This window comes from Puntigrus tetrazona, chromosome 11 (genome assembly GCF_018831695.1).
Source record: "Puntigrus tetrazona isolate hp1 chromosome 11, ASM1883169v1, whole genome shotgun sequence".
Taxonomy (NCBI): Eukaryota; Metazoa; Chordata; class Actinopteri; order Cypriniformes; family Cyprinidae; genus Puntigrus; species Puntigrus tetrazona.
In genome coordinates, this window is record NC_056709.1 from 22105744 (window position 1) to 22122672 (window position 16929).

Consider the following 16929-nt stretch of genomic DNA (forward strand, 5'->3'; position numbering starts at 1 on the left):
AATGAATTCTAGGTAAGATGTAACGAGACACATGAGAATACGTCGCATATTTGTTATTATATAGGCTATATTTCTATAAAATATCATTGGCAAAAAACTATATATATATATATATATATATATATATATATATATATATATATATATATATATATATATATATATATATACAGTTTGTGTGTGTGTGTGTGTGTGTGTGTGTGTGTGTGTGTGTGTGTGTGTGTATTGTACTATATAATATGGCCGTGCTTTAAAATGATAATGTTATAATCTTAATTCAAGTGATAAAAGACTCTGAAAGTCTTACAGTAATCGGTGTAATGTTTTAACATGCCTGGTTTAAATGTTTCAAAATTATTAATAGTTGAACACAGGATAATTTTAGAAAAGTAGCCTAATCAAAAAGCAGTCAAATGTGATCAGTTACAATGATAAAGTAAACGAAACGGGTAACTTGTAATCTGCAACCTTCTGCATTTCCAAAGTAATTCCCAACCCTCAAGTTTACCATAATTCTGTTAACAATTTATTCAGCGGGTATTAAACTGTGAATTTGATCTATTTTGACCGTGTTTGCTGTAACTTTTGTAACCTTACCCGACTTAGGATGTTTGTTTTACATCAGTAAACATGCACCAACCGGCGTATGCCGCATTTACAATATTGTTGATCGACCAAGAAATGCAGAAATTAAACAGAAATAGGAGACGTCCGAGGTCTTATATGAGGTTCTTTAACTTAAACAACTCCTATCAACAGGAGGAGCTCGCGCTTCAGATTGCGCTATTATTAATAGTGGACTCTAGTAACGGGGTCTCTCTCTCTCTCTCTCTCTCTCTCTCTCTCTCTCTCTCTCTCTCTCTCTCTCTCTCGGGCTGGCGCATTGTAAAGCATTATAAATGCTCGACTAGAGAACAGCACGTGAATTTGAGTCTTGTGGTACCGGAGTCGCAGAGGCATACGGATACATATAACACGAGGGTGAGTAGGACGACTTCTAGCGCTGCTTATCTGCTCAACGACTCTGTTTATGCACCGCTACGTGTGACCGGAGTTTTAATGGCAACGCCGGGAAGAGTTGGAGAGTTGTGCCGTTATTAATTAAATACAATCCAACAAGTTGTTCGGGTTGCGTTGGGATGCCCGTTTGCGTAAGGACGAGCTGCTTGTTCCAACTTTACTGCAATTAAGCAGCAAACCGGGAATTACGATACGCTCCAGTGATGTGGGGGGAGACGACGGTTTTCCTGTTCTGTAGAGCGCTGTAATCGCGTTCTGGCTGCCTGTGGCAACAAACAGACATTGTATGATTTGAAGAGATGAGAGAGTGTGGCTTCTGTGCTTCTCTGCACATTAGACTGGGACGTTGTAGAGTGGCGAGAAAAACGATTATTATATGTCGATTTTACTCAAATATTGACCAAAAAAAAAAAAAAAAATATATATATATATATATATATATATATATATATATATATATATATATATATATATATATATATATATATACGATAAAGAAATGTGACACATGTATTTATATTTATTGAATACAAAAATCTTACAAAAAAATCTTGATATGCATGCAAGTTTTTAGCATTTTTCATGAAGACACTAAAAGGTAAGTGCTAATTTAAACAAGAAAATATGCAACTAAAATATGTGGTTTAAAAAATAAATATATTTAATGACCTTGACAGCGTCCTAAATGTCACATGACGGTACAAGGGCTTCATGCATATTTGACACTGATTTGGCGGGAAGGTTTTTATTCTCCACATTAAAATAATTAATTTTTAAAAGATCATGACAAAAATTCATTCAGACGTTGAGAAATGTTAATCACAGGAGAGCTCTATATGATTTTCATTTTAATCTGATTTTGAATAATGTAATAGACTAAGTGCACGTTGGACAGTCAAGAGAAAACGAATCTTAAACGTACTCGCTGGTAATATTAATATTTCATGTTCACCAAGTCTGTTTAAATATTTTACTTCATTATTAACGTATCATTTATTTTACTTTAGGACGGAATCTCACTTTTCGGTACAGTTTTACCCTCCTAAATGTATTCATTTCCTTACTGATTTAAGCAGATGGAGTTTCTATTGTAATTTGGATTCAATCCGAAATGGATCAAATGCGAGTCATATAAGAGTTATAAAAGATAATGCTGAATAACGTTGCGTAGGATCTTATTTGATTCTCTGAGGATTCCTGTTTGATCCCATTATGATTGGTTTCAAATTGTGATCAAAATTCCATTAGCATTCCCTCAAAATGTTTTGACGAGGGATCGGATTGTTGAGACTGGGCTATGACAATCTGTGAGACTCAGTGGATTCCAGCCTTTCTGCTTTCTGCTTTCTCATATGTGTGACTGTAGGATACTAGAACAAGTTAAGATGCTTCCCCGTTTTGCCTCACCTTTCAAGGGCATTTAACAGAAGAAAGAAAAACAAACAAAACGGCATAAAACAACGAAATACGAGCAAAGTTTCTGTTTTACAACTTCCTAAGTGCTTCCCACACATAACTTGTTTGTGAACATTTTATTGATCATGTGCCCGAATAATTTGTATGCAATGAAACTAATGTGGTTGTAGATGTAACAACAGCACAGCTAGAAAGCCCAGAACAGCCTCGGGGTTACGTGAACTTGAGAACATCTTGTTTCAAATTTGCCCTTAAAAGGGTTTGTTGTTCAGAGACTCTTCAGCCTAATTAGATTAATTAGATTTGGTTTTGTCTTGTGTTAGTGTCGTGTTAGTCGAGATGTACAAGCTAATAAAACCCTTATGTCAGTGTTTGATGTTTTGTGATCGAATGGCCTCTAGGATGTTAGTAGAAGTGTAATGTAAATCCTGTTATATGATGTGATCTAATGTTCCTGTTTATTAGAGCGATGGAGTTAAGCCTTCAGGGGTTTACAGGCATTAAAAAGCATAACGGGTTCAGACAGAACAACGCCACTGATTTGTTGTGCAAAACCCGGATGCTACTACAGAGTAGACGTGAAATTGCGTACCGCAAAAGGCATTGATCTGACAGGTCTGAAATGAATATCTTTTTTGCACTTTAAAAAAAGCTCTCCTTCCATAAAAGAAAGGAAGATTGCCTCCATCGGTATAATAACCCTAATCCTCATCCTCCTGAGCGCATACTTGGACTACAGATCTCATTCCAGTTGTAGTTCAAGTCAGCATGCCGAAAACAAGGATAGCTGGTTACACACATGCTTCTGTTTAGAAAGGGTTACTTCCAAAACAAGGGCGCCTCTACATTCTGATGCCATGAATCGAGAAGGAGTTTCGGTTTTGTTGACAACTTTCTTCTCTGGTTTGCTGCTCCTTTGTGTTTTGGCACTGCTGTGTTTCTTCACCTGCAGACTGGCTTCAAGAGTTCTGCCAGTTGGAACCCCACTGCGATTTTGACAGAGCATGGGAATGAGCCTCAAGTCTTGGTAAAAGCGTCTTTGTAGCAGAACTAATAGGAAGAAAATGCTTAAAAGTGCACTGGTTCAGGTCTGTGTGCTATTGATGGTTTGTTGATAGTAATGCTTCGTGATTGGCTGTTGGTTTCATCATGATTTTTAGGGTAATTGACGTTTTTTAATAACCAGATTTCAAAGGGTTTGGGGCAATGTTAAGGAGATTTAAAAAGTAAAATAATAAACAAACAAGATAACCACATTCCTTACCAACTGAGAAAGAGAAGCTATACATATGAAACTGCAGTGAAAACCAATTCATTTTACTGCACTACAAATGGAGCATATAATTTCTAACTGTGTTTTTCATGCTTCACAACTGCGTGGGAAGTACCAGACCTTAAAGGACCGCATAGACGTCCATTTACTATAAACATTTTATATGAGATAATATTTCAGTGCATTATGCGACTAACACAATGCCCATTTTTTCCAGTTTTGCGAATGTAAATAAAAAGTGATCAAAGCTCCAGGCTGCATGGCTAACGAATAGGTTGACTGAACACATGGCTTTGATACTGATTGATGCTTTCTGCGCAATGACTAAAGACCCCATTAAAAGGATGTGAAGTAAGCTGAGAAAGTGTGTGTTCGTAATAGAAATCTTGCAGTCCTGTGCCTTGGAACAGAGGTGTCCAGTTAATCAGCTTTGTCATGCCTATTAAAGCACCATGTGCAGTGGCACTCAATCCCATTAAAGTGACCTTGACTAAAGAATAGAAGACAGCAAGGTTTAACACTAATAATGCAGCCTTAGCACGTTTTCAGGTGCGAACTTTTAGGTAGCTACATAAATGAATTTGCAATTATGCCGCTAAATTATTACTTATAACAATTTTTGTGACATGCATCCTCACCTGAAACATCAATCATATTTCAATAGATTTTGCGCATGAATATAAGATTGTGATGGAAAAAATAAGCCTTGGGATAGTTGTTTTCTCTCCTTAAAGATGGAAGTCTGTCATTCCGCAAGTAACAGCAAAAAGTAATAATTGTTTTCCAACTAAATATACCTGGAGAATAGCCCTGCCCCAAACTCACACCATTGGTTGAGTTGATAAGTATGTTAGCCTGACTTGACCTTGACTAGACATTACATATTTTCATTGCAGGTCTTGGAGTCTTCTGACATCCTTGGAACTAGAGTTTATCTGCAAAACGGCGGCTGATACAAAATGAAGGTCGCTGCACTCTTTTTCCTGGGTTGCCTGGTTTGGGGAGGAAAGGCAAAGCCAGAATTTCCAGGTCAGTTAAGACACTTTTGCCTTTTGCCACCATTATCAGATATGAGAATGACACTTTTCTCAGCAGTGATGAGCCAATTGACGTCTTTAAAATAAATATTATAACTAAAGTGCCAAATCCTTTTCCTGATGACCTACCTTCTTGCTGAATTTACATTAAGCCCTAAATCAAATACTACCAGCGAAACATGATCTTCAAGATTATAGGTAAATAGCAAACATTTATACTGGAGCAGGGTTGGAACTAAACTCTGTGGGAAAGTAGCTCTATAGTATGCCTTATAATTTGCTTGCAGTGTCATATATTATCAGAAGAGTGCTTCATAAGGTGTGTAACACCTTCTCAGACCACTGAGGTTTAATAGTCTTCTTTCTGACCTTGGACCACTTAGTATTATTAGACGCAGAATAATACTCATTTCAAATGTACAGTAGCTTCCATAAGAAGATTGGACCTTTGGTCCCAGATATGTTCATTTACATGATTGTGTGTTTTAAGAAGCTTATGCGGACCGAAGAATACTATTAGTTGTTGTTGTTGTAACGTTCGAGAGCGATAGCATGCTCATAATCTCTAAATGGATACCAAGGCCATGATTATTATCTTGTTTTGCAGGAGCAACTTTGTTGGTTATGTGTTATAATTTGTGGGCAAAGGTGTAAACATGTTTTCTTACGGCTTGTAGAACAAGAAAAGGACCCTGATTTCTGGAAGGAGTGGGCTCAACGCACACTAAAAAATGCTTTGAACCTCCAAGACCTCAACAAGAACGTTGCCAAGAACATGATTCTTTTTCTTGGCGATGGTAAGTCGATTATTGTTGTTGTTTTTCCAACCGAGATTTGAAAGATGTTTGTGCAAAATGTGTAACAAAAAGAGTTAATTATTTACAGTGTGTGAACCTGCTTAAACATTAAGCATTAACATGGACGGTGCAGGACACCAAGTTAAGGAGAAATAAACAAATTAGCACAGTCAATGAATGGATCGACTCCAGTTTGCACAATGCAAAAAACAGTAGTTAGAATAATCTTCTACGAAAAAAGGAAGGAAGGAAGAAATATTGTTGTTATGAAAATGAAAGGAAATGAAATGAAAGGATCCAGATTTGCACGAAGAATTCTTTATTCTGAACCAAAAAAACAAAAATTATGATGCCTCAGTTCAACCACTCATTGCAGTTCTCACTGTCCACTATGACAAAAACCACATACCAGCCACAAAAAGAATGAATTCACATAAAAAGATTATCTAGAAGCCGTGGCTCAAATAGAGATTGAAGAAGATTTGTATCACTTGACCTGTTGATTCATGAATTAAAATGATTCAAATTGTAATATTTCTGGTTATTTTCTAGGACGTCAGCCAACTCAAAAAAGACTTGTGAATTTGAATAGGTTTTGTATGCAATATATCGCATTTCTATTTAAATATTACACCACTCAATTTCATGATAATTTAACATTGATTGTGTAACTGCTCCGACAGATTTAGTGAGTTGGTTCAAGGACCGAGTTCAAGAGTCCATCAGACAAGAACTCAGCTGTTTCATGAATTGTTCATGAATTGGAATTCACTGTATGTGTTTAATTAACTGAAAGGAAGCAGATTTAAAAAGTCATTTGCCATTTGTTACACCAGACTACACCACTCAATAAAAAGTGGGACACAGCCTTGTCATCTCATCGCGTTAAATGTGGAAAGTAACTTATTTTGCTGCTTTACTGTAGAAAAATTTGGCAAGACAATATAAAAAAGTCGATATTGTTTAAATGAACTTTTAAGTCATAATTTTATTGAAGATTACAGCGTTCTCATGCCTCATGTATTTTCAGCACTTGCGATTCAATCAAATTGCTTTGTTTTATATTTCATTTTACATTTTTGATAGAATGTATATTTAAAGTAACAACTAAAGCCAACAATAATTGTCACGCTGTAACATTTCATGATTTCTTTTACCTTTAGATAAGCATAAGGGTTAAAGACAGACTTTGGGAACTCTTTCCAATGCCATTTTGCATTTTGAACACTTTCTTCTCAGCATAAGGTTTTGTACAATTGTGCGAGCTTTTCGATTTTTAAGTGGCCCCATGCTTTTAAGTACAGCAGGTTACATCATTAAGTGACAAGTGGCCCTTTCATGTCACAATTATGAATGAAATTCAAAATTTGTTCATTAACATAATATTGTAATACCTCAAGCACCTTTGCAGGCTGCGTTTTTCACGATAGAACGTGCTTGTTGGATATGTTGTTAAAATAGACTGCGAATGATCTAATCTTTGTGATGTATAGGCATGGGTGTACCCACGGTCACAGCAGCACGCATTCTGAAGGGTCAACTGAGTGGACAGACTGGCGAGGAAACTCAGCTAGAGATGGACAAATTTCCCTACGTTGCTCTCTCAAAGGTACATCCCACATTCTGTAATCCCATCATACCATTCCTTTGTGTCCATAATCCATGCAGTCGCTCACCCCGGGCCTCGGAGAACAGATTCAAATCATAGTTTCCTTTCTCTAGCAGTCACAGTTCTGGGACGGGGACTCTTAAAATAAATATTACACAGATGTTGGCTATTATTAAAATAACATCTGTGAAAGATAGTCAATTGTTATCTCCAAGATTTATGCAGCTGTTTTCTTTTCTTTTTTCACTTAACCCAATAAAGCCTATTAAACAATTAATCTCGATTGTGTGTATGTGGCCTCTAACACTATCTTGCTCTATTCCTTTTCTTTTCTTTTCTGTTTTATTTTTATTTATTATATAATTCAGAAACATTGCTATGTGTACTGCGTTAAGCTAACCGAGGCTTGTTATATCGTCGTTATAGTCTTGTTATAGCATTGTTATAGCATACATCATTGCTCTTTTGCTGATTTCTTCTTTTGTCCTCATACGTAAGTCGTTTTGGATAAAAGCATCTGCTAAATGACTAAATGCACATGTAATTTTTTTCTTTTCTGATTTCCCTAAAGTCAGTAAATAAGTTAAAGAATATAATTTGTATTGTTAGTGATATTTCAAGATGAACGCTTACTGGACAGATTATGGAAAAATTGAATGTTAATAGGAAAATGATGTTAAAAAAATGTCAGGAACTTGTTAAGGAATGATGTTAAAAAAATGACCGGATATAAATGACAGGAACTTTTCTCCTTGTGTATGAGCTCCAGATTCTCCTCATACATAAGCCATAAAAGCCAAATGTATCAAATATCAACAAAGAACACGCATGGAATCCTTTTTTGATTAAAAAAATATTTTACCTAAAGGTTAAATAAAGCGTTCCATTTCACTTAGATATTAATTCATAAGCCTTACAGGGTTATGAAAGTAATTTTTTATTAAAGAAAAAAAAAATACAAGTGGTCTCAGACTGTTCGGCTCGCTATAAAATTCATCATTGTGTATATAATCATTCTAGATGCTGAAAAATGCAGAACGGACAATTATAGAGCTACACTATGTTAATTTTGATCTTGTGAAAAAACCTGCAGCTATTAAAAATTGTACACGTTTTTTTCCCTAAGACATACAACACCAACGCTCAGGTGCCAGACAGCGCGGGCACTGCCACAGCGTATCTGTGCGGGGTGAAGGCCAACGAAGGTACTGTTGGAGTGAGCGCAGCAGCTGTGAAATCCCAGTGCAACACCACTCGGGGGAACGAGGTCACCTCCATTCTTAAATGGGCCAAAGACGCAGGTAAGATGCCCTGTTGAATCCTCTCACACAGCAGCTATAATGCCTTTCTGTCGCCGGCTTCTATTGCAATTAGAATATAGATGGGATATTTGTTTCTAGGCTTATTTTTTTGCTAGCAACCCATTAAATTGTTTTTGCATGAGAGAAACAAAGGTGACACTGGCGCATAAAGCAGGTTGAGCAGATAAAGGATTGAAGAAAGCGGAAAAAACACGTCCTTATCTGAGGTAAAAGAAGAAATGAGAAGAGTGACAGCTTGACTGATGAGCGTGACACGCAGGCGGCTTGCTCATATTTTATTCTCATGTTGAAAATAAAAACAAATGAAGCGTTTTATAAGACGGAAGTCCTCTGCCGAAGGTAGAGGTGAATGAATGTAGCCGAGTGGAATTTGTACGACACGACCAGAATAAACATTTAAAATCCAGCTGAGAGGTTTAAAAGGCGGATGGTACAATCAGTGTCAAACTGATAACCTGACCTGATCTGAGGACAGGGTAAAATGCTTTCTCACTTGGGTGCTTTTGTCCAGAAAATGTATTAAAAAATACTGTACCATACAACTGGGTGAACCCTAGGCAGACAACAAGACTGATGCAGTGCATATTTCAGTCTTTTGATTAAATACACGTTATTGAATTACTAGATAGATAGAATCCAGTTGAATATACAGTAGATATAGTGGTAATCATGGACATGTCCCTGCAGAAACGATTAACAGTTTCAACCTGTGTTTTCCTCAGGTAAATCGGTGGGAATCGTCACAACAACGCGAGTGAACCATGCCACTCCGAGTGCGGCGTATGCACACTGTGTAGACCGGGACTGGTATTCAGACGGAGACATGCCTGCCGATGCACTGCAGAGCGGATGCAAGGACATCGCCAGGCAACTCTTCGAAAACATCCCTGACATTGATGTGAGCTTTTAATGATCATCTTCCACTTTTATCAGCTGGTTTTATATAGTGTTGGGTCGAGTCATTTAGTGTAACGTTTATACAGTCAAACCAAAACTTAACTTAAATCTGCAACGCTTCCTACATTGTCACAGTTCAGTAAATGGTAATAAAATATGACAAGTGTCTTGTGTCAGAACAAATCCATCATGATAATGTTAGATAACTTTGATAGAAGCTTATGTAATGAATTACTGCAGGTTGAGTAGCTGTCTGCTGCTAAAGTAAAGAACACAATTAGATAATACCAGTTTAGTTCAACCAATTAGCAATAACACTTAAGCAAAACATGGTCTGTTTTTGGCTAATAAAAATAAATATTAAAATAAATAAAATTGTGATTTACATATACAATACAATGTTGTTGTTGTTGTTGTTGATAGCAATATTGATAAAATCATTAGTTAATATTTGAAGTATTTTTAAAACTATTATTCTTAAATAAAAAATATAATAACAATAATATTAGGTTATAACAACATTAATACTATAATAATAAAAACAACTACTGTTAATATTATTGATATTATAAATAATAATACATATTTACTAATATATTAAATAGTAATTACAAATGATATTAATCAGCATAGCAGTTAGAGTAATAAATAATGCAGAATTGTAAATATTTCTACTTCGCTGTTCATCATGTTTGTTCGTTTTAAATGTTCAGTTTAAATGTTTAAAAGACATTTTCGTTTGGACAACATTGCGTACAGTAAATGTGTGATGTGTGATCTCTTTTGGACGGGCAGGTGATTATGGGGGGTGGGCGGAGAAATATGTTCCCCAGAAACACGCCAGATGTGGAATACCCAGGAGACAAGAAACACAACGGTACACGCAAAGACGGCAGGAACCTTGTGGGGGAGTGGATTGACAGAATGAAGGATAAGGTGAAAGATGAAACAAGGGAAAAACAGGGCACTTCATTCCATCTTTTCATTTAAAATGTCATGTTCAATTCAGTTCAGGAAAAAAAAAAAGCTTCCACGCCATGCCTCTGCTGACAAATCTCTTTTTCATTTTCTCTCTGTTTGCCTGACTGGCGGTGTATTTGTGCTCTTCTGATGATGCCCTGTTTATTGACTTCTCTGAATCTGATCTGATGCTCTTGAGGCCCCTAAAGCAGGCTTAACAGCTGTGCGGTTAATAACAAATGAAGACAATTTGTTGTGAAACCGTATTACAGAGATTTGTTTGGAAAATGTCGGCTCATAGCGGTGTAACACATTCTACAAAGCATCTTGATAAGAGAGTATGGACATTTCTCTGACATATTTCTTGTGTTTCTCTTGAACTTTGTGTAATCAGAGAGGTTACTATGTTTGGAACAGAAAGGACCTCCTTTCTCTGAATCCGAACAATGTGGATTATCTTTTGGGTGAGTTTAATAACCGTTGCTTAAATGGCCTTTTCTGGACTTTGTTTTACTTTTCCTACTTCCATTGTATTTTTTGTTCTTTTTGCCCTGCAGGTCTGTTTGAGCCGGCAGACTTGCCCTATGAGCTTGAGAGAAACAAAGAAACGGACCCTTCCCTCACTGAGATGGTAGACGTGGCCATAAAGATCCTCCGAAGAAATGACCGTGGATTCTACTTGCTGGTGGAAGGTAAAACTATAATATACATCACCACAGTATCGAGAGGTCAGTTCAACATCTGATTGAACTATGAACAATTTCGTAGTTTAAAAGCATTTTTCAGTTACTGTTACTTCACTGCAAACCAATTTATATATATTATGTGTTTATGACTGTATTTATTTAGTACGTATATCTAAATACTCACACATACTGTATAGATTTTACAAACATTTATGTATATACATTGATATATTTATATGATTATGTTTTATGCTATACGTAAATGTATTTCATTTTTAAACATGTTTTTATTAAATATATACATGCATGTGTTTGTATTTATATATGCATAATAAATACACACAGTACACACCTATATATGATGTAAACAAAGCTTTTTGTTTGAATATGATTAATCGCGATTAGTTGTTTGACAGCACTAATATATCTATTTATATATATATCATTTTTGATACTCATTTGAGTTGGTTTTGACTTGTGCAAGAAAGGAGGATGTGATTAAAGGGAGATTATTATTATAATGACACAATGATTGCGTGTGTTGCGTTTCATCTGCTTTCTCAGAGGTTCAGGTGATTAATAATGTATCTAAAATGATATTATTACTCCTACTGATATTTATCAGTTTATCAGGAAGTGACCGTTTTGTTCTTTTTGACTTATTAAGTAGAAGTGGCACCTAATTGTAACAGTTTTATGCAATATTCTAATTCTGCACATCATTTTAATTCACAACTGTGAAAAAAAAATCACACTTAACTACTTATTGATTAAATTAAAATGAATTAATTAAAAAGCTGCACTACAGCAGCTCCACTACATCACATTACATAAAACATAAAAATACAAGATTGGTGCTTTTAATTCATTTTACTATTAACAACCCCCTCAACACTGTGTATTAATGTAAGAAATTGTTTTGAAATGTTGTTGCTGGTTTTGAAGGGAAAGCTGTGTTGTGTATCGATGCTCTGTATGAGTCTGGGCTGTATGCTGGCAGGTGGCCGCATTGATCACGGACACCATGAGGGAAAAGCCAAGCAGGCCTTGCATGAGGCCGTGGAAATGGACCGGGCCATTACCCGAGCCGCTCTCCACACCAGCGTTTATGACACACTGACAGTCGTCACGGCTGATCACTCTCATGTCTTCAGCTTTGGAGGCTACACACATCGGGGGAACTCAATCTTTGGTAGGTAATAAAAGCTCAAGGCATGTTGGGAGAACTTTAATTACAGAGTATGGTGTGATTTCCTGGCGGTTTATTGCCCAGACTCTGAGCTCTAAATGCCTTTTCCTAAGGTTTGGCCCCCATAATGAGTGATATTGACCAGAAGCCCTTCACATCCATCCTCTATGGAAATGGCCCAGGGTTCAAGATGGTTAACGGTGTTAGAGAAAATGTCTCAACTGTGGACTACAGTAAGTAACTACAGGCTTCCTGGTTAAGGCTTGGGGCCTACTTTTTTGTACTTACTTGTATTTAGGTTTAACTGTTCCTGTTTGGCTATTTCTTGCAATTCTATAGCTTTTGGCCACAAATAAAGTAAAACATCCATAGCATGCAGCAAGTGTGGGTATACAGCTCTGATGGTACACTTGATGGATTGAAATGCTTACAACACATCTTGTGGAAATGAAAGGGCCTGCTTAGAAATCAAGAGGGAATATAGCATATTGGATTTGTGCATCTGCTTTTCTGAAATGGATTGCAATGCATCAACCCATTCATTCAGAGCTCTTTATATTTTTATTTAGTAATAAAACCCCATACTGCATTGAGAGACGCAGAGAGACTGTTCTAAATTTAGGAGTCAGTGAGATTTTAATTAAGGTAGTTTTACTCATCAAGGACACAATAAACGTAAAAGTAAGTGTAAAGGCAATTGTAATGTCACAATATTTTCAAATAATTCCATATTAAGGAGCTTATATTAATAAGAAGAAATCTTGAGCACCAAAATAAAATGATTTCTGAAGGATCACATGACAGTGAAGACTGGCTGCTAAATTTGTTTTATAAGCTTTGCAATATAAATTAAATAAAAAATAAAATAGAAGTACTTACAATACAAAATACTGTTTTCCACTGTATATTTCATCAGATAAATGCAGCCTCTGTGTGCATAAGAGATTTCTTTAAGATACTTTATTGGTCAAACGTTTGCGGTTTGTTAATTTACATTTGTATTTAAGATTTATTGAAGACTGCATCATTGTGACCCACCGTCCTCATTGAACGCAATCTCTGATGCACTGTCATCTATAGCATGTAGGCGCCCTGAATGTCAAACTCAGCGGTTGTTGATGATGATAAAGTACATCTCTCTCCGATCCCACCGCCCATCTTTCTTACTCTTCTTCTATATGTTTGACAAGCCGTAGAATTATGGCTATTGTTCTGGCTCTGTCTCTCTCTTCTCTCATTCTCTTACCCATCACTCTCTCTGGCTTTCCCTTTTTGTCTCATTACTATTCCACAGCATAGGTTTGTCTGTTTCAATTGCTGTTTTCACTGATAGAACACAATCCAAAAACAATTAAGTGAAATGCATTGTCATCCCTGCTGCTGACATTGTTCTATCATTCATTCCCAGGGCAAAGAAATACCAAAAAAATAACTGTATTGACAAGCAACAAAGGCGTGCAAGAAACAAGCTCACTGCACTCAATTTTGTTATTTATTAAGTATTGTTTTATTGAACATTAATTTAATATGAATTGCAATCTAATTTTAATGTAACATTATTATAATTCCTAATTTATTTCTTGTCATTATTAAGAAATGCTTTCAAGCAACATGCTTTTTTAACTGTAATTGTTAACATTCATATTTGTATTTAACTAATGTGTTTTTTTAAATATTGTTTAAAAACGTTGTTTCTATATGAATAGGAATATTTTAAAAATCTGTAAAATTTACGGTAAGAAAAACGGCAGCTGTGGTTGCCAGAATTTTACTGTAAAAAAAAAAAAAACGGTATTAATGTTTTAGGATTTAATTTCAATTTACAGTTCAAAACATATATTTTCTTTAACTGATGTGATATTAATATATCAACCTACTGAAGTTTTGACGTACACTGATAACCATCAAAGTCAATATATATATATATATAAAATAAAAATATATAGAAATATATATTAACACCCTTTTTTTCTGTCCTCAGAGCAAAACAACTATCAGGCGCAGTCTGCTGTTCCCTTGAGCATGGAGACTCATGGCGGGGAAGACGTGGCGATATTCTCCAAAGGTCCCATGGCTCATCTTCTTCATGGAGTCCAGGAGCAGCATTACATTCCCCATGTCATGGCCTACGCAGCTTGCATCGGCCAAAACAAAGACCACTGCCGTACAAGTTCCGGCTCCCCTTCTCTCGGTCACATCACCCCTACGCTGGCCCTACTTCTCTCAGTTAAATGGCTCCTCTGCTGACCCCTCTTCTCTGGATCCTCTCATATCTTACCGTGATTAGATCAGAAACTATACTAACTGGTTCTCTCAAGTGGAATTTATCTTTTTTTTTTTATAACATGTGATTAGTTTTTAAAGCATTTATCAACATCGGGACCAATGTGTGGGCATTATGGAGAGCTTGAGGCCAGTTTGAGGAGATTTTGTCGCAATAATGAAAATAAATTTAAAAAAAGATTCTTGCTGGAGTACTGATAGCAGAATTGCTATGATTCAGTACAGCGGCACCAGTGTCAGTGGGATATTGTCATTCTACAAATAAGAATAATAATAATAATAAACAACAGAAAAAATAAGAAAAACAGAAAATACTTCCAAAGGATGCCAAATGTTCACACTTCCTGTGTCATAAGGCAACTCTCAAATTGACGGTCTGTCTGGAACAGAGAATGCAAATCAGAGATACCGAACCAATTGTTGTATAACAAGCTCGCACTACAACATTTTAGCTCTGAGATTTTTTGAGGTCCGTGAAGTCACGTGAGCATTTTCACTCATCTCTTAAGATATCTGCTGTGCATCTGTAAAAAGATACTGCACTGCCGTTCAAAATGTCGGGATCATTACGTTTTAAGAAATTGCGCATTTTATTTAGACACATTAAATTGATCAATTATTATTTAATAAAGTGACAGTAACTTTGTGTTTACTTTTTTGTTGACTTCCTGTTCATTAAAGAATCCTGAACATAAGATCACGGTTTTAAACACACATATTAAAGGCTGTTTTCAACATTGACAAAAAAATAGGAAATGTTTCCTGAGCAGCAAATTAGAATGATTTCTGAAGGGTCATATGAATAAATTACATTTTATGCATTAAAATGATAGCAATTTTGAATTTAAATAATGTTATGATGTGGAAATTTAAAGCATGTTCATAAAATGTACAGATTTATTGTGCTTTTTCAGATTAAGAGTTTGAAATTTGCGTAGTGTGAGCTTGGTCTTTTTAGTGACCTTATATTATATTTTCCCAAAAAATATAAACAAAGCGATAATTAAATGGCAAAAAAATAAATAAAGAAGACAGTTTGTGCTTATTAGAGAATGGTTTTGTGACATATCATCAGAACTAACGCAACAGTTACTTTACTTACAAGTATATAAATAAATAATAATAATAAATAAATTCACTCAGCATTTTTCTTCTTTTTCCTACATTAGAAATCAAATACAATCTACCTCACTGACATGTAATGCCTAAAGTGCACTACATTCCCTGTGAAGACCAGTTAAAAATTCATATTAAACAAGTCACCGATTTAGATGAAGCATTGCTATTTTAATTGTTACTTCAGAAGGATTCTTTTCTTTTACTCCTCAAGCCATGTTTGCATTCCTTGTATGCAAAGCAAAAATGCACATTGACGTTTCAATTGGAAATGCTTGATTTAGATTATGCTGATTTATCTGCGACAGAATTGTATACGTAACCTGTTTGAAAATCAGACCAAATGTGGTGTATGTTTTTGATATTTTGTTTATCTATCATGTTTTCACATTACTGAACGATAGTTGTGCGATTTGTTTGTTTATGGCATCTGCGAAACTCTCTGTGAATGTAGGCGATTTATGCGTGATGTTAAAAATATGGATTTGAAGTAAATGACAGACATTATTTTCCTGGGCCCAAATCGAAACATGCCGTTACAGCGGACGTCGCAAGTCATTAAAAATACACAGAGCTCTGATGATGGAGGAAAAATTAGACAATAAAGAAAAAATGTGTGGGGAGAAATGTTTTGTATGTGTCATTTTCTTTTAGGTGGCTTTCATTCACTGTTGTGGTTTTTCACAGTAAACGGGACTCTGTGAACAATATGGAAAAAGAATGTAACGAACACTGACATTCAGGCACGAGGATCTCACGCCGATAGCTTGAAAGATCTGCAGCCCTCAAATCTGAAAGACTTTTAAGAAAGCAGATTTTGTGACACGTCGTGACCACTGTGCTCAAATGCATTTCCATAAATCACACAATTATGCAGAGCTGCGAGAAATTTCTATAAAACAAGCGAGCACCACCAGCGTGCAGTAATCTGTCCTCCAGCGTGATTTAGAGATTATAACGTACATTTTATTCTTTCATTTATGCCCTGGTGTGTGACAAAAACCCCCAAAACAAACTCTCTCTGTGTCAGCCTGCTGCTTTAATGAGGGAATGTGATATTTGTATTTGATGTCACCTGAGAGACTACCTCTATGGAAATGAATCCCAAACTCATCTTCTTTTAGCTTCTTTGACCTCTGTCGGTGTCCCAGTCGGGTTGTCTTTATCATCATCTAGCTCATTTTGCATTACGCGACAATTTGCCAGAGCTTTCCCGCCCCCTTCACCAAGGCTAGCGGTTTTTATATGCGCTATCTAGATCTGCCTATATCACCCTGACATTCAAATGCCAGAGCTGTTCATTTCCATAGGCTGAGAGCACTAG

The 16929-nt window shown here is 36.0% G+C and overlaps 1 protein-coding gene across 1 annotated transcript; it reads left to right on the plus strand.

Annotated features, from left to right (window-relative positions):
- Positions 1-861: 861 nt before the first annotated feature.
- alpl (alkaline phosphatase, biomineralization associated) lies at positions 862-15211 on the plus strand. The gene is made up of 12 exons (XM_043252694.1): positions 862-981; positions 4606-4738; positions 5424-5543; positions 7037-7152; positions 8279-8453; positions 9197-9372; positions 10167-10307; positions 10726-10795; positions 10889-11023; positions 12018-12209; positions 12320-12439; positions 14188-15211. The coding sequence occupies exons 2-12, from the start codon at positions 4669-4671 to the stop codon at positions 14451-14453; spliced, it is 1581 nt and encodes a 526-aa protein (XP_043108629.1). The 5' UTR covers positions 862-981; positions 4606-4668; the 3' UTR covers positions 14454-15211.
- Positions 15212-16929: the final 1718 nt, after the last annotated feature.

What these genes read in the sequence shown, in the direction of transcription:
- alpl (XM_043252694.1), top strand. Translation starts at nt 4,669, where the DNA reads ATGAAGGTCGCTGCACTCTTTTTCCTGGGTTGCCTGGTTTGGGGAGGA. An exon ending in GATTCTTTTTCTTGGCGATG is followed by an intron (nt 5,544 to 7,036) that starts GTAAGTCGATTA and finishes TGTGATGTATAG; the next exon opens with GCATGGGTGTACCCACGGTC. An exon ending in ATTCTACTTGCTGGTGGAAG is followed by an intron (nt 11,024 to 12,017) that starts GTAAAACTATAA and finishes GTATGCTGGCAG; the next exon opens with GTGGCCGCATTGATCACGGA.